At 40.1% G+C, this 19,064-nt stretch overlaps 1 protein-coding gene across 2 annotated transcripts in view; it reads right to left on the reverse strand.

Moving 5' to 3' along the window:
* SV2C (synaptic vesicle glycoprotein 2C) overlaps positions 1-19,064 on the reverse strand; it is a 296,496-nt gene that overhangs the window by 231,038 nt on the left and 46,394 nt on the right. For both annotated transcript variants that reach the window (XM_011996436.1, XM_011996431.1), the window contains exon 2: positions 17,890-18,565. In XM_011996436.1, coding sequence (XP_011851826.1) covers positions 17,890-18,469 — 580 coding nt within the window. In that variant the 5' untranslated portion in view covers positions 18,470-18,565. The remainder of the gene's footprint in view (positions 1-17,889; positions 18,566-19,064) is intronic.

Below are 19,064 nucleotides of genomic sequence, written 5' to 3' on the forward strand. Positions count from 1 at the left end.
CGAGACCATCCTGGCCAAAATGATGAAACGCCGTCTCTACTAAAAATACAAAAATTAGCTGGGCGTGGTGGCACACACCTGTAGTCTCAGCTACTTGGGAGGCTGAGGCAGGAGGATCACTTGAACCCAAGAGGCAGAGGTTGCAGGTTGTGGCCAGCCTGTTGACAGAGCAACACTCCATCTCAAACCAAAAAAAAAAAAAAAAAAAGAAAAATAGATAGATATTAAATCAACAGATAAAGGGCACTGAGAAGCTAACCACCTGTCACCTACAAAATTTGCCTTCATTTGGGTGTGTATGTTTATGGCTAAAGTGATTCTGCAGCAGGACTTTCTTTTGTCCTTTTGAGCAGTTGGGTTAACTCTTTCGATTATCTGTCAGTTCTTTGACACAGTTGTACCTTAAATATTACTGATCTAACTAGATTCTGCTGAGTAAACTAAGCTACTCTCAATAAAACCATTTAATTTCATGCAGCTAGGAGGGGAAGAAAACTGAAGGAGTCACATTATAACTTTATCACCGTGACTCTGGCACTGAGAAACTATTTCCACAAAGCCGAGTCACACTGTGCCCTGCACATCTGGAGTCCATTCTGAGATTTGAAGCTGTAAATGTGATTAGGGACAGATGTCCCCCTACCGTGTATAAGAAAGAAAGACCAGCATAAATAAGCCAATATCCACTTAGTGGAGAAAAAAATGTGCATCCCTCAGCTGTGGATACGACATTTACTTTTTGGAAAAAAAAAAAAAAGTTTCCTCAAAAATGGCACACAAAACTTCACCCTTCATACATAGATGTTACTGTATATTGGTGAATAAGACAAATACTTCCACTTATATCCCCACCTCTGATTATTTAAAAACATAGTATCATTTATAATCTTCATTATCATAACAGCTGGGGGTGCTGCTTCTTGGCTGGGAGGCTCAGGACAGCGCCACTCCAAGTGGGGTTTGCAACCAGCAGCCTCAGCATCTCGTGGGAGGTGGTTGGCATGCGGAACCTGAGGCCCCACTCCAGGTCTGCAGTATCGAAACCTGCCCTTCAGCTCAAACCTCAGGTGACCTGCATCCACATGATGTCTGGGGGGCAGTGGTCTAGGTCATGGTGTTTCTGTAACTCCCTTTGAATAGGAATAACTTGGAATGCTCATAAGACATACACGCAGGTTCCCAGGCTCCATGCCCAGCACTGATTCAGGAGGTCTGGGATTGGATGTGCTTCTGATTAAATGAGATAATGAAATTAATATGATTGATATGGCCATGCCTGGCATACAGAAGGCAAGAACCAAACTCTAATCTCTCCTCCCTCCTGTGGTCATCAACACTAGTGGTAGGGTTGCCCAGTTACATTTGAATTTCAAATCAGCAGCAAACGATTTTTTAATAATAAGCATCTGGCAACCCTAACTACCCCTGACCTCAGAATATCTTGGGGGAGGAGAGTGAGTGGCAGATTAAGACTGGAAAAATAGGCTCAAATTGTGCAGTTCTGAATGCCAATCAAAGACGTTTAAATCAATCTGTATACTAACTAGCCAAGACTAGATGTGACCCAAAGCCTCCACCCACTTTCTCCCAGGGATGGTCTGAACAACAATGGCAAGTAGGCTGTGGGGACAAAAGTCTCTATCACAAGACCCATTAGAAAGGGAGGCCAGAGGCCAGACGCAGTGGCTCACGCCTGTAATCTCAGCACTTTGAGAAGCCAAGGTAGGAGGATTGTTTGAGCCCAGGAGTTCAAGACCAGCCTGGGCAACATAGTGAAACTCTGACTCTACAAAAAATTAAAAAAAAAAAAATTAGCCAGACATGGTGGTGTGCACCTATAGTCCCAGATACTTAGGAGGCAGAGGTGGGAGAATTACTTGAGCCCAGGAGGTTGAGGCTACAGTGAGCAGTGATTGCACCACTGTACTCCAGCTTGGGCAACAGAGTGAAATCCTGTCTCTAAAGAGAGAGAGAGAAAAAGGAAGCCCAGAGGATGAAAGGAATAGTTATGGCCAGTGACCATGTCACAAAGAATAAGGGAGTTAAAATTTTAAAATCTTAAATGTATTTTGTATTAATTCTAAACTCTTAAACTATTTATACCCTGGCCAGACACATAAAAATAATTTAAGCCAACTACTTGACTTTTCTAACTGGTGCACAGTTGAGCACTGACCCTATTTGCAGAGTTATTTGTGATTTGAAGAAAAAGATATATAGTGACATATCAAAAGCCAAATTTCTAGTGTCCTTAGCCCACTCTTCCAGAACCCTGAACTTGGTTTCTGGACACCCCACATATCTGGCCCAAAGCCCAGTTGTAAAGTCAAGCAATGACTCCATAGCTATTTGCTCTTATTTAATATATAATTCTTAACTAGTCTCTTTATTTAGCATCCTAAACCACAGCACAGAAACATCAAGGAATGAATTAGGGGCAGTTAAAATGATAGCAATAACAGCATGACAGAAAGGTGTATAGGAAAAAAATGTATTACATAAAAAACAAAAATAGATACCCTGAATCATCAGGATGCATTTAGATTATATATGATACATTTCAAAAAGAGTATATACAACATGTTTGATTTCCATTTAAAAAATAAGCTTAAGCAAAAAGAGTTTTGGCTCTTGTAGAGGTAAGCTGTATTTACCTAAAATAAGTATCTTGTCAAAAAAGTTACATAAATGAAGTCACATTTTTTAATCTAATGATTTTATCTGACTGCAGGTGAACTACAAATGACCTACAGAATGTTTTAGGTTGCATACTTCTTCCCCTCTGATTTCCAAGTAGCCTAATTTGGCCACAGCCAAGTCCCACCCTCTACTCTCAAATTGCCCAGGAAGCTCAACAGGAATTCAGCAATCCAGACAGATGAGAAGCCATTATGGCAAACTCCATGTTGAAGTGCTCTGGACCCCTAAGGAAGAAAACTACAGGAACAGCTGGCACAGACACAGAATTGGGACCACATATTAATCCTGATTCCTGTGATAAGGCCATCCTGTCAGGACATATCTACCTCTACATATACACACCGCCAGTCCCAGGATCTCTTCAAACACAGGAAAAGAGTGGGCCCTCCCTATCTCTGACTAGGAGCACCCACTCACCTCCAAAAGGACTTCTTTCCAACTTTTGCTTTTTGTATTGTGTTAAAATTTATGTAGCAAAAAATTTTCCATTTTAATTATTTTTAGTGTACAATTCAATGGTATTGATTACATTCACATTGTTGTCAACCATCACCATTACCTATGCCCAAAACTTCTTCATCACCACAAACCTATAGCTGTACGCATTGTACCTTCCCATTCCCCTCTCCCTTGGACGGAGCCCTGGGTAATTCTACAAGAGTCCCTGGTAATTCTCATCCACTCCCCATCTCCATGAGTTTGCCTATTCTAGATAATTCATAGACAATATTTGTCCCTTTGTGTCTGGTATAATATCATGTTTTCCAGGTTCATCCATATTGTGGCATGTGTCAGCACTTAATTTTTTTTCTATTTAAAACTTTTGTTTTGTTTATTTTCCATTTGGTATCCTTGTTTTGTTAGGCTTTTTTTTTTTTTTTTTTTAATCTGGTTCCTTTATCATCTTTCTTTCCAGTTCTGATGTCATTAGCCCCCATGTCAGAGGCATTTGAACCAGAGCAACTCTGTGTTGAATAGGAGCTGAGGCTGAGACCTACTGAGCTGCATTCCCAGACAGTTAAGGCATTCTAAGTAACAGGATAAGATAGGAGATTCATACAAAATACAGTCCATAAATACCTTGCTGATAAAACAGGTTGCAGTAAAGAAGCTGGCCAAAAGCCACCAAAACCAAGATGGTGACAAGAGTGACCTCTGGTCATTCTCATTGCTACACTCCCACCCGTGCCATGACAGTTTACAAATGCCATGGCAACATCAGAAAGTCACCCTCTATGGTCTAGAAAGGGGACGCATGAATAATCCACCCCTTGTTTAGCATAGCATCCAGAAATAACCATCAAAATGGGCAACAAGCAGCCCTCGGGGGCTGGTCCATGGAGTAGCTCTGCTTTCATTCCTTTACTTTCTTAATAAACTTGCTTTTACTGTGGAGTCACCCTGAATTCTTTCTTGTGCGACATCCAAGAACCCTCTCTAGGGATCTGGATCAGGACCTTTCCTGTAACACCCACACGGCTGCTCTCGTCCGTGCTTTCCCTGGTTGACTTAAGAGGCAGGAGATGCTGATGCCACCTCCAGGTGAGTAGCTTCATGACACTTAGCTGGGTCCTTGTCAGGAAGCAGTGTGCTGCAGAGACAGCAGCCTTGCTTTTCACGTGGAGTGGAACACATTGTGTTTTCGTTTCCACATGAACTCCTAAGAGAAGAATTTGTGTGTGTGTGGTAGAAGTATCTTTGCTACACCAACTGAAATGAGCTTACAGAAGGCAAGGACATGTAATTATTATTATACGAGTGATGGGAGGAGAGTGCAAACAAGGCCACAGGAGTAAACTGGATTCTTAAATGTGAAGGTCAAACTGTGTTCCCCAAATCTCTCCCAAATGTGTCCCACCTATTTTGACAATGGCACCACCATCTCCCAGGAGGAGAGGAGGGGCCTCTTCAGTAGACTTGGTTTCATTTAGTCATTAGGAAGGGGCAAAAGGACCCCTCCTACCCCCACTCAAAGATCTTGCTTGGGAGCTTAAAACTGGGATTCTCCCTGTCGATTCTCTCCCCTCTTTGGTGCCATGTCATGTTCATATTAACTGGGTTAAGGGCAGGCCTTTGTATCATGTGGCGTCAGCTTCTTTGCAGAAAAGGGGACACACAGACTTCGTTCTCGCTTTGGTTCAGCAAATCCCTCTCAAGGACTAAGATATTTTTGGTAATGACTTAAAGCATCTCTTTCTCTTCTCTTTGGACATCATAATTATCTAAATTTAAATATTAAAAGCCACCAGGACTGTAATTTATTTTGTGTATTGATCTTTGGCCACTTAAGTACTACAGAAATATTCCACAAATGCTTCTGTGAAGAACAACAACAAAATCTTAGTCTCTTAGAAGAAAGGTACGCTCCAGTGCCTACTTTGAAGTAAGTGCCTTATTGACATCCCATACTAAGTAGAGCAGCATCTGACTTTAACATCCTACCTCCCTAACCTCACAAAGTGCACACCGAACATTAAGCAGCCCCTTTAACTTCCACTCTAGGAGCTGGCTCCACTGCTATGTACCTAAACAGAAATGCTCTCCCAGGAACTCCTGGAGAGGGGAGCTACGGTGATGCAAATTGCATGGGCCCCTCCCAGTATGGAGGTAATCTTTCCCACAAAATCCCTGGTGACTGTAGTTTAGTTCTGCTCTGCATGAGCTCTTCTCTCGGGCCTGGGCCTTGGCAAGAGAAGACGGTCCATTCTCTCCAATTCTGTTATTCTGAGTCATTAGCATGCAGTGTACTTACAAACTCAAAATTCCCTCATTTCTCAGCATTTCCCAAATATTTTAAGCTAATTAGACACGATTTGCTAAAAAAACAAAAAAAACAAAAAAAACCCTCTTATTAATCTGACTATACTTAAAATCCACAACTGTAACTGCTTATGTGAATGTTGACTGAATTATATTTGCACTTTAGTTATGTTTTCCCTTTGAACGGTTCTCATCTTCTGAATATTCTGTGTCTGCCTTCAGTTCTTGGAAGGGTAAGGTCATGGTTTCTTATATCTCTTCTCCTTTTGTGTCTCCTCAGGTTCCCCACTACCTAAAGTTGATCATCAAGTAGCAGAGCCTCCTGGCACAGAAGACACTTCTACATGAATTGGGAAAAGGCGGATTCATCCGGGTGGATGAATTACGAAAAGGAGCTCCCTCAAGGAAGAGAAACTAGCAAAGATCATCCTTTCCTCCAGATATGTAAAAGCAGCCCTAAACCGAGATGAATGGCTTGGTGAGTAAAAGGGTTGGATTCTAACCCCACCCCTTCCACAAGTCCAGGTCCTTTTGTGCAGGTCACAACCTGCACAATTGTCCATGGCAGCCCCACAGTGTGAGTTGGCTCTGGAAAGTGTTTTTATTAGGGTTTTCGGCAGTTTCTCAGCTGTCAGCTTCACTGTTTCCAGGCTCGGTCTTTACAGTGAAAAAATAATTTTATGGCAGAAATAAGCAATATTCCAATATTGATAAATAGCTTTTCATTCCTAAGTGCACAGGAACACTGCATTTTTAAAAATTGTATAAAACACACAGAACATAAAATGTATCATCTTACTATGACGTGATGCTGAGAACATTCACACTGTTGCGTAACCGCCACCACCAACTGAGATTATGCACTTTTTGGATAAAGAAAATCCCAGTCTGAAAATTAGGCACACGAAGTTTTTATTCCTACCTCACTGGTAATGGCATGTGCCTCTATGTGAGTCATTTTCTCCTTATTTGACTTCAGTTTTTCTCTTCTTCAAATTTAGGGTGTTTTATTCTGTGAGCACTAAATCACTCTAAGCTCTACAATTCCCAGAATGGCTCAGTTGCTGACCGGCTTGGTTTTCCAACACATATTAGTTAGGAAAAAATTCAAGACCATTGTCAAGATCAGTAGAAGATCCTCGATGTTAAAACCGCAATCCTAGAAGATGTAGAACCACTACCAGGAGGGCAGAAAGCCAGCACAAGAAACAATTCTTCTGTTTCCCCCACACTGAATTCCAGGGTCCACTGCTGTTGTGGTAATGCCACCGCTAGAGCCTGAGCCGTGGATCTTATTGCTTCCTGGGGTCAGGTAGAAATATGTATTTGAGAGGCCTTGTCTGGAGTATGGTAAGGCACATGTTTTAAGCAATGCCTGGGAAGCACTGCTCACATTTTGTGGGCAGAGGTCACGGCTAGTCAACATCCTGCAATGTGTGAGACAGTATCACACAGCACAGACCTGTCCCTGTTACTAGGGCTCCTGTTGAGAAATGCTAACATAGAGTTGGACATGGGAGAATGAACTGATTTCTGGGGTAAGGGATTAGGGGCTACTTCATTGTTTGGAGGGTAAGTACCTAAAATGGGGCACCCCTTATCCTCTCTCTGTGTCTCATCATCTGACCACTAATGTTTTCCCCTGGGCACACTAATGCCTTTTCATCATCATCATTGCCACCAATTTCCTTAAGAAAAAATTGAACAGGCCAGCTGGGCACGGTGGCTCACACCTGTAATCCCAGCACTTTGGGAGACCGAGGCGGGTGGATCATGAGGTCAGGATATCAAGACCATCCTGGCCACATGTTGAAACCCTGTCTCTACTAAAAATACAAAAATTAGCCAGGCATGGTGGCAGGTGCCTGTAATCCCAGTTACTTGGGAGGTTGAGGAAGGAGAATCACTTGAACCAGGGAGTCAGACGTTGCAGTGAGCCGAGATTGCGCCACTGCACTCTAGCCTGGCAACAGAGCAAGACTCCGTCTCAAAAAAAAAAAAAGAAAAGAAAAAGTTGAAGAGATACCATATTTGGAGAATATGCAAAGGACTTCCTACTCAGCCTCGACTATTCCCTGGGCCTATGTTGTCTGACATTCCAACATTATTGAATATTTGTCATATTATTTTCTTCTTTCAGTATTACCTACGTTAATGTTTTTTAAAAAGAAATTAAAATATCATATACTCATTAGTAACTTTCATTTCTGCTTTGGGGAAAACATACCAACTAAATGTCCCAAACAAAAGAGTAATTTTAATAATGACATTAATTGGAGCATTATTTTCATATAATAAGCAAAGAACTGGATATATTCAAATGCTGAGTAACAGATGGCTAAGCAAGGTACCAGAACAGTGAATTATGAATGGCCATACACTCACTAGTGCCCACAACACACTGTATCGATTCTCCAAAATCTTTATGTGAAATAAAGTGAAGGTAGCAAAGATGAACTAACCTGTATTTACATAATTGCAGTTACGATTATAAGCACATTAAACAGGATCAAGACAGAGAGATGTGAAAATAATGTAAAGATCATTAAATACTATTTTTAAGCACAGTAAAAAAAATTTTAATTGGAAAAACTCATTGTTTCCTCATCGTTTTCAATTTGATTAGAGACCTCAATTTTGAAATTGAAGGTAAGAACTACACTCATTTACTTCTTTTACTTTTTCTTTCACAATCTTACAGGCCAAAAAGAAATTCCTAAATTTAGGGTAAAAATATTGGTTTGCAAATATGTGTGTTAGAAATACTTAATCAGTAATTTATCAGACTAATTGATGAAGATGAATGTGATGAATAGTTTCTAACACTGAAGTGTTCAGCAGGAAGCTCAGGCCATTTAAAGGCCCTTGTTCTTGTTTGTGTGAGAATACTTAGATGTTAGATTTCACATGAAAAGGTGCAACCGCATATTGAAAATCTGAAATCAAACCTATGAGTCTATATTATTTGTATTTGACTTGATCCAATTGTTAGATAATTAACAATTCAACCACCTTATTTATTTTTAATTTTTAAATATTTTAAATTTTACTTTTTTTTTTTTTGAGATGGACTCTCGCTCTGTCACCCAGGCTGGAGTGCAGTGGCGTGATCTTGGCTCACTGCAGCCTCCACCTCCCAGGTTCAAGCCATTCTCCTGCCTCAGCCTCCTGAGTAGCTGGGACTACAGGCACGTACCACCACGCCCAGCTAATTTTTGTATTTTCAGTAGGGACGGGGTTTCACCATGTTGGCCAGGCTGGTCTTGAACTTCTGACCTCAAGTGATCCACCCGCCTTGGCCTCCCAAAGTGGTGGGATTATAGGTGTGAGACACCATGCCTGGTTTCAATTGCCTTATTTAAAGTAAAGTCCACATGAACACATTCTCCAACCTGAAAATACATCAGCAAGTTCTCCAGTGACTTTAGGTAGAGTCTCAGACTGGATTAATGTATATAAGACCAGTGCTCTCAGTGTTAGTGAGGATTCCTATCAGAATCCTCATCCTAGAGTGTTCTAGGATATAGGGATACAATAATTCAGAGTGCAGGAATAAAGAAATCTGCCTTCAGGTTCAGAGCCATATTATAGAAAACCTTCAGTGACCCTCAGGGTGGCAGAAGGATATTTTCCTATCAAACTTTCACCGTCTTAGCATGCTATTTATTGGCAAATTTCAGGAATGAGGCAGGGAGTTTCTATTCATTTCCTGTCCTGTGAGAGTGAATCTGACTCCTTGGATGGAGGAGTCTTTTCAGGCTGCTTGGTCCACCTCCACTTGAATGTCAGAAGCCTCTCTCCTCCCAGGAGAATTTGAAAGGCAAGAGGAAATAAGATCCAGGACCATAATGGTGATAAATTATTGAATCTTCTTTTCCAATTTTGCAATAATGAATCCAAATAAGATTTTGCTAGTGTTGGTAGACAGGATGTGCTCTATGAGCCAATAACTTTTTAATTCCAATTAGGATCACTGTGACGCCTGAGAGGCTAAACAGAGACAGAGGGTGCATACACAACAAAGAATAAAGTTCCATGAGAGATACCCACATAGATGCTGAGGACAAAGAGATCAGGCAGGGTATAGAGCTGCTGATCCTAAAGTCTGCAGTGTACATTTTTAGGGAAAAAAACACTATGGGTCTTAACAGTTAGGCCACAGTCAGATGCCAAATCATCAAAAATTAGGAATAAAGCTAAAAGAGGAAAAAGTCTGCGTCCCTCTTTGTCATCAGCTTGGATATGCTGGTCTACCCGGCAACACTGAGCAGGGGTTAGACACACTTGAAAAAGATTGGTTCACGCACTGTGAGCCAATCACTGCACTCCACCTGCAGTCTAGCGGAAAACAAGAGTCTATGAAACTAGCAAAGGGAAATCTCAGAAACTTGAGATTGTTTTCAGACCCAGCTATCTCTCAATAAAGCAGCTAGAAATTCCAACAGAATATTTCTTCTTTTGTTAATCCCTAAAGGAATAAGGGTTCAGGCCATATCTATCCAGCTCTTCTCTCAAAGAAACTACGCTTTCTTTCTAGACGTGTCAAACAAAGCAAAGGGGCATGGGGGGAATGAATTCTGTATATTTCAAGGAATTCCAGCATCCAAGTAAAAACTATAGAAAGAGAAGCTGAAAACATGTTCAAGGTCTACCAGAGAAATTTTCTGTAATTTATTTCTAGAGTCTAAACAGTGCTTGTCACATAGTAGATGCTCAATAAATTTTGGTTGAGTGAACATTCTAGCTACCAATGGAAGATATAAGAATGCCGAGTAGTCTGACTTGGTACAGTTGATAGGAAAGTTTTCAGTAAAACAAAAACAACTACTCCATTTCTATCCAAAAATATATCCCAAATTTGTAAATATCTATATTTATTCTAGAATTATTTAGAAATATTTAAAAAACTTTCAAGAGCTTCTAAAAATGGAAAAAAGTCAAGTAAAGTTCCAGTTATATGTAAAAGTATTGTCTTTTTAATGCTTTGGTGTTATTGGTCTAGCTGTTTTCATCCAATATACCAATTTACTCTAGCTAATATTGCAGATGTTTGAAAGAAAACCTAGTATCTATGAAGATGGACTATTTCTCCAGGAAACTAGGTGAACACCAAGTAGGCCTCCCAGGATGCAAGACTGGTTTGGACCTCAGTCTTATGTGTTCAGAAACCCGATATGTCAGCACACTAAGGACAGCTCTATCTCTTAGAAGCAGACTCCCAATGGTCAACCTCACCACGACTGATAGAAAAACCAGAATGCCAGTTGGCCAATTAAAATGAAAAACAGGACTCCCAAGAAAACTGGCATTCTTTGGCCAGCATATTTCTGATGGGCAAGCTCTAGAGAAAGCTGAATTTGAAATCCTCAAGTTGCTTTGGAACATGGAATGAGAATGAGAGGTCTTAGCTACAGCATTCATGTCTTCGCAAATTCCAGGCCAAGGATGCCTAATGCATCTTTCCCTACAATAGAGATACATGTGGCCCCTAGATAAATAGGCTAAATCTTTAGATCAGGGCACCTCAACCCTGAGCACTATATGGAAGGGCACTGCCAACATCTGCATCTATGACTTTCTCTTTGCTATTCCTCCTCTACTGAGTTTCAATTCAAAATAATACATTTTTTTTTTTTTTTTTGAGACAGAGTCTCACTCTATTGCCCAGACTGGAGTGCAGTGGTGCGATCTCGGCTCACTGCAAACTCTGCCTCCTGGGTTCAAGTCATTCTCCTGCCTCAGCCTCCCAAATAGCTGGGACTATAGGCACCTGCCACCACACCCGGCTAATTTTTTTGCATTTTTAGTAGAGACGGGGTTTCACCATGTTAGCCAGGATGGTCTCCATCTCCTTACCTCGTGATCCGCCCACCTCATCCTCCCAAAGTGCTGGGATTACAGGAATGAGCCACCATGCCCAGCCCAAAATAATACATGCTTACTTTAGATATGTTCATATTTTCAGTTAGTTCTCAAAGTGCTAAAGATCTCAGAGACTGTCATTCATTCATTCAACAAATATTTGTTGAGATCCTATTATGTACCACACACTGATCTGGGCAAGAGGATACAGTAGGGAACAACAGACAAAATCCTTGGTTCCCATGAGGCTGACATTCCCTTTCTTTATTTTTTCTGCCACTCTGCCTCTTTAAGATGACTTTGCACTATGGGCTGATTTAATTCTCTGAGGCAATCAAATTTCTCATTTGTGATCATATATTTGCCATTATGTACTGTTTATAATTACAAAAAACAGGTGATATCTTCTATTAAGGTTTTTGAAAAGCAGAGAAAAATGTGCGAGTTCAACAGGTGATTACTTTGTTGGACTTCACAAGCAAAAAGGGAATTTCCAGATCACCTTTATCTTGCTTGACATAGCAGAGTGCTGTATTTTCACCAAGAATGGAAAGCCTTGTGTTCTTCTCTGGGTTATCCCCACTGAAAGGGCTTTAAATGAAAATGTGAGGGAACTGGAAAGGAACACAGGACTAAGAGTTGGTATATGTGTTCCAGAGTCTGCCTCAGCTAATACGCAGCTACAGATCAGGCAAGTCAACTGAGTTCTCTGGGTCTCCTATCTTCACCTTTAAAATGACAGGGTTTGCCTACATCACTAAGGAAACAAAAGCTGGGAAATATTATGATTCCCCCTGGTAATAGGAGCCAAACCTTATTCATCTTAATCTTTCTTTTAGGGCCTTGAGCTATGCCCCACACATCCTGGCTGCTTCATAACACCACTTCATCAAACACTGAACCTGTAACACCAGTGTGACAGCTGAAGTCACTGATATTCCAGCTAAGATGTTAAAATTTTTTGTTGTTTAGCTATGGAATCCTTTCCTCACCTAAATGGATGAATCTGAGTCTGCTCTGATGAAGCAGAGGGAAGGGATGCCAGAGGGGGTCCTGTCGACACCTCCCTACTCCCACTCCAGCTCCAAAGAGTGCTCTGCAGAACAAGCACATCTAATTGGCATGTCTAGAGGAGCACATAGACCAAATTTTAAACATGGCCACTGGTTCTGAAGGGAAACACGAGCTTTTAAGAGGATTGTAATAAGATTTTTCTTTTTAAAAAAATTAAAAAATCTAAAAGCATTATGCAGAGGAATTTACTACTTGCTGTTAGTTATTTTGGGGCCAAAAGATGCTCTAACCCCGTGCTAAGCTGTCTGATACCTTCATCAGTCATTGTCCGCCTCCTGTTTAGCTGTGTTCTCTGGTTAAACCTCCCTTTTCAGAATCTCATATCTGCCATTCTGGTCCTGACCTTTTCTACCTACCAGATTAACACCCTCCAAAATGAACCTCATCAGCCTCCTCATCTGCTCTGCCTCCCCTGTACCTGCCCAATCCCTTGGCTATCATCCTCAACTACCTGCTTATCTTTCTCATTCAGCAAAGTTTTCCATTAATCTTCCAGAAATGCTTCCAATTTTGATGCCTTGCTCACCCTATTAACTGATACAGTTTGGGATTTCATCATGTTTTGCCTGGGCTATTGCATTAGCCTCCTAACTGATATTCACACCTCTATTAATTATTATAGCAGCTATCATTTATTAGTGTTGCTATATAATCAATGCTTTGCTAAGAGTTATACATTATCTCATTCAATCATCCCAATCTAATTGGGTATTCTTATTGCCAACATACAGCTATGAAAACTGAGGCACAGAGAAATTTAAATTACTTGCAAATGGTCACACGAGTAAGTGGCTTAAAGTCTATTTGACATTTTAAGTCTCTCTCCCATCTAACTATCTCCCCACACTGCTGCGAGAGGAAGCTTTCTAAAACATGGGTCTAATGATTTAATGATAGTCCAAACCCCCATCTTGGCATTAAGGTCTTCACAACATATCCACAATGTGACCTGTCAGCTCCAACACTACTACCCCTACCACACATAAGTTCACATGATGGCCTGCCAAGTCCAGGCTATGCAATTATAACATCTTCCTGAAGTGCCATCCTTCCTCTTATCTGCCTGGTAAATTCTCATCCGGCTCTCAAAACTCTGTTTATATTTTTTACTTTAAGTTCTGGGATACATGTGCAGAATGTGAAGGTTTGTGACATAGGTATACACGTGCCATGGTTCAAAACCCTGTTTAAATGTCAATTCCTAGATGAATTTTCATCAGTTCCCAAAGGCAAACCTGGTAGTTCCCTCCTCTGCAATCCTACAGCATTTTATCCAGTATCTTTGTCATAGAAAAAACAAAAAACATAAAGCACTAAAATGTATCACAAGTGTATCTGTCACATTGTTAATAAATAAATAAATAAATAAATAAAAATAAATAAAGTTCCTGAATGACAAGGTCACAACATACTAATCAGAATATCCTCTCAATGTACCTTGCCAGGTACCTGGCTCAGAGTTGGTACTCAATTAATGCTTATCAAATGAAATGTTCTTACTGTCTCCATTTTTCTGAACAACATTCATGTTTCTTCCCAAAGCAATCTGGCTCTGCCTCTGTTACGCTGCTAAAACTCCTGTCCTGAAAACTACCAATGCATATGGGTATTACGGGTAGCAGTTGATATTTGCCTTGAAAAGGATAAAAGAAACACAGGATGTTTCACTATGTTCAGGTTTAGTTATAAAAGCACATTTTGGGTTAGAATATGTTGCTTTGCATCTATTTTGTATTAGTCAACACCTGGCTGTGATAATATTTTAGTTCTTAAATATTGCTCATCTTTGTAACCCTCAGCAATAAAGCAGTTGAACCAATAATGATCATTTTCTCTGCTTCACTGGCTGGGTCTTAGGAGAAAATAAGCCAGTGAGCGGGAGGCCAGCCCCTCCGATGCAAGGGAAGAGGTGCCAGCATGCTGCTTGTTCTGCTCTAATGGGCTAGAGTCAGGGTAGGGCTGAGCTGAAAATGGTTGCACAGCCTGGGGTAATCTTAGAACCATACTTGCCCCCCTCAACAACCACTGGACAGGAGCTAAGTCAGAAGGCCCACTTCCACAGCATCCACTCTAAGCCACAGCAAATGGGAAGGGAGAAGGCCTGATGTCCTGGAAAACCCCACCTTATGACCGGGGGCTGGAAATCTGGAGGACACATTTTCACTTCATTCAGTATGAAGGCTTAAAAACTTCCTAGTCTGGCTCATTGTGTTCATTGTGCTCACTGTGTTCATCTTCAGAGCTGTTTGCAGCAGCCAATAACTCTTAATTGACAGCCTGTACTGCAAGACTGTGGCACCTGAAAGCTATACATCCCTTCCTTCTTCCAGCAAGTTCCAGACCTCCCCTTTCTCCTGGCTGCTCCTTTCTCTGGCCTCTCCTCTACCTCCTTAATGATTCCTCCTCCACCACCAGCCCCATAAATAGTATTCAGCAGGAAACCATTCTCTCCCGCATTAAGGTCATTGTCAATGTTGTCTTAAACAAGATGGCTTCCAAATCTCTGGGCATTTCAGCTCAAATGGGGAATAGCCCATTGCCACTCCTCTTTGATTGTCCCCAAAGACCTCAAAATGAGAGGGTCTCAAACTAAACATTTTCATCTTTCTCCCTCCTGCTAAAATCTATATTCTGCCTTACCTACTTCAACGAACTGCCGTTCTTTCATTAATTGGTCCCTTCCTCCCCACTCTAAGCTAATCAATGAGCAAATCCTTGCTGACTCTACCTGTGGAGTAGCTCTGAAATCCATTCCTTCTCTCCACTGCTTTAGTCAGGGCTTTACCCTGTAACATGTTCTCCCTGCTTGAAGTCTCTTTATTTACACTTGTCTTATGGCCACTGATACTTGGTATCTAGACTGGCAATCTACCCATTTGTGATTTCTCCATACTAGACTATAACTTCCTTGGATAGAGAAACCTTGTCTCTCTCTTTTGTCCTATTATCCTTGTGACAATACTGTGCTTTACACACAGTAAGTGCTTAATAAATAGACTTTGGCAATAGAGAACAGATTATCTTAAAGTGACTGCCCTTGTTCTTCCAAAGAGCAGATCATTAGATAATTAAATATTTACTCTAACTTATTCTGGCCCAATTAACAATGTTATATATACACACAGACCACACACACAGATATACACACACACTGGATGCCCTTAGATACCTTTAAGTCAATCTTTTAGCAAACACAAAGAGAGGCTCAATCTCCCAAATAATTAAAACATAAATTGGGTTGTATTTTTGTTCCTGGTCTTCCTTGAGGAAAATGACACAATGCTTAGTAGCAAATGAGAAATTATTTTGCAAATCTATATCCTCAAAATGCCACCAAACATGGGTCATGCATCCTGCTTTCTTGCATTTTGATCCTATTGCTATGACTTAGTGTGGTAATTATATTACAAAGCTATTATTTGATGAAATGGAAATGGCAAAACAATTTAAATGCTTGTCTAGAAAGACTCTGTTAGAATGCAATTATGAGTGAAAACACAATGGCAAAATAATTGAAATGCAAGTCTGGAAGGCACAGTTATGAAAGCATTAAAATGCTCCTGTTGGGGACTCACAACACTGAGTGAAACTATACACTCCTGGGGACACATTTTTAATTCACTAAAGCAGGCAACATTTATGGGCAGATGAGAATATCTGTGCTCCAATTGTTCTGCAGCATTATCTACACTTCTAAATGCCACCCGGGGGTAGGTAACATCACCAGGGTTTCTGGGTTTGGAGGATGGTTTGATAAGAGAACCATATGTCATACTGTGCTTTCACACAGCACCAGGAAGATAAAGGCACAGGGCAAATTGGGCTTAGATTTTTCTGCAGTATTTCCAGTATAAACGGTAGGATCATAGTATTAAAATATTTTTATTCTAAATTTAAGCTGGCAATTATTAAATATTTATGTGGGTATATTTCTAAGGGTCTATCTTCTTTACACATTCTGCTGATATATTTCTTTAGCAAAATCTCAATACATATTTTGATGTCTAGGCTTACAGTTGTATACACTTGCTCACCAAAAGAAAAAAAACAAAAATGCAATACAGTGCTAGATACAAAATCAATCTGCTGAGATGATCAATTTGATGAATGACCAAGGACCCTCCTCTGAAGCGTGGTGATGTCTGCATTTGATAGTGGAACACACAAATGAGTGTACCAGCAAAATATGCAAAATATGCTCCTGACTCCCACCCCTTCAACCTACACAATCTACTTTCATGGATCCATTTCTTTTAGCTAAGCATAAAGAAATGAATACTAGGAGTGGGTCATATAAAAGAAACAAGTGTTAAACGAATAAAAAGATGTATATCGTTTTCTCATTCATGATTATCTCTCTTGTGTTGTCATAGAGCAAGTTAGGATATGGCATTTAATTTTAATCACTCAGAAAATTTCTCAGCATCAATGACAACAACATTACTTAATAAAGTTACTAGGTTTCCACAAAAAAATTGTATACTTTTGTTTTTGAAGATTTAAAGAAGTCCCTTGGAAATGTAGATACAAAGTATTCTTACTTTCTTTCACAGACTCTGAAACACATAAAGATTTAATATGCACATAAACGTGTTTTCTGAGGCAGGATTTGTAAAAGCAGTTTGGAAATCCTCCTGATTTTATATACCAAGTGTTTGTTGTGGATCCTTAAACTGCTGGGAGGATATTTCACTGCATGCTTGCTTCTTGCCTACTTATTTTCCCTTGCACAAACTCAGAGAGTGTTTTGTAAAAATATAAACCTGAGTGCATGGTAACTTCAAAACAAAAATCAAATCTGCTGTATAGATATTTTATAGAGAGGTTATATTATTAACACACACATTTAAATACTTATATGATTTAAAATAATATAAAGAAGTTTTTCTAGTTTGGACACAAAGTTACACACCTTGAAAAAGATTTAAAAATCACCTATAGAAAATTATACGAATAAGGCTAGTTGAAAATCTAAGCAAACATACACATAGATAATAGAAAAAATTAAAGTTATCAAGTTCCTAAAATAAACTACTGTATTACACATAAAATTTGACATTTGAAATCACATTTGTCAGAGTTTTACAGAACTAATCTCTGTATTTAGAAAAGTGTTAAATATAACAGCATTACTAACTTCCAAGAGAGTAGCTTTGGAATTTAATAAAGGAGAAATGAATGCAACTATGACAAAAATATAAGTTAAAACATACTATAACTTACTTTGAAATGCATAAAAATAAATTGGGTTGATGGATGGATGATAAAGAAAATATAGTAAATGTTAACTATAGAAGCTAGGTGGTAGGTATACACAGGTGTTCACTATACAATTATTTTGATTCTTTTGTATGCTTAAAATTTTTTGTAATAAAAAATTTGTTAGAAAAAAATGCAGTGCTCTAGATGAAAAGCATTTTTTCTCTATGCTGATAACTGTGCTTAACAAATAAGCCAGTTTCAGAGTTGGTCTCACGGATACCACACACTCACCTAGCCATCCAGATCCTGAATTTGGGATGCAGAGGTCTGTCTCAGCACTGGGTAACACGAAGCCAACGACAAACACCTCTACACCATCTGCCATAAGAGCCATGCCCAGGACGAAGAAAAGGGCCCATTGAAAACGACCATGACCGCATTCTTGGATTATCAGCTCATACTGCTGAGCTAGCTCTTCCTCGTCAGCTCTTCTTTCTGATTCCAGCTCCTGCCGGTCCTTGTACTCATCGCCCTTGGGCTGCCCCACTGACACGATGCTGTCCTTTGCTTGGTTCATACCGGGGATGCCCTGATACTCCCCCTCATAGATCTCATCATCTTCGTCATGGCCCTCAGTGGCTTCACTTGAGCCTTCATCATCGTTGGCCTCCCCATTATAGGTTTCTCCAGCCGGGTAGTAATCATCATCGTCTTCTTCATCTTGGAACCGACTGTAAGACCTCTGGGTGTATTCATCCTGGGCTCGGTCCACGGCTTGATTCACCTTCTTTACTGTTTGTTTCTTCACCTCTCTGGCAATGTCCTTGGCACCCTTCATCAGTGAAGTCCTATCCTTGTAAGAGTCTTCCATCTTTTCTCGACTGATGGCCAAAGAGAAGATGGGAATTTTTCACAGCCTCAGTGGTTCAGCTCTGACGGCATCATCCACTTTGGGTTCAAAACAGAACTGCGAAAGAAGAAACAGAGGAGATATTCATTATTCCTTTCCATATATTTTTCTTCCATCTATTTCTTGGCCTCTTTTCATTGCCCCACAAACTACAACACAAAATTAGTTTTTCCTTTTTTTTTTTTTTTAATCTCACTGTATACACATGTACACCCTATGCTGCTGCTCTGCTTAAGTGTGAACGTCACTTGGAGTATTTAGGGTTTTTGCTGCTATCATTATTGTTTTGTTTTAAGGAATTCTATCCCCAGGGTAACAGTACACAGGAATTCCCCTGAGAATAAAACAGAGCATTTTGCATCTTTAAAAGTACACCCAACACATTTTGAAATTGCTATAAGCATATACCTTGATTGAGAAAAACAGTATTGCTCACAGACACAAACAAATATTGCAAAGGCAAAACCAGAATATTAGAAGAATCCTACTGGGCCTATTTCCTCACATTGAAAAGCAAGCAGCCCCATATACAATTACTATCAAACTATAGCTATGT

The sequence above is a fragment of the Mandrillus leucophaeus genome, unplaced genomic scaffold (genome assembly GCF_000951045.1).
Source record: "Mandrillus leucophaeus isolate KB7577 unplaced genomic scaffold, Mleu.le_1.0 Scaffold114, whole genome shotgun sequence".
In the NCBI taxonomy this organism is placed as follows: Eukaryota; Metazoa; Chordata; class Mammalia; order Primates; family Cercopithecidae; genus Mandrillus; species Mandrillus leucophaeus.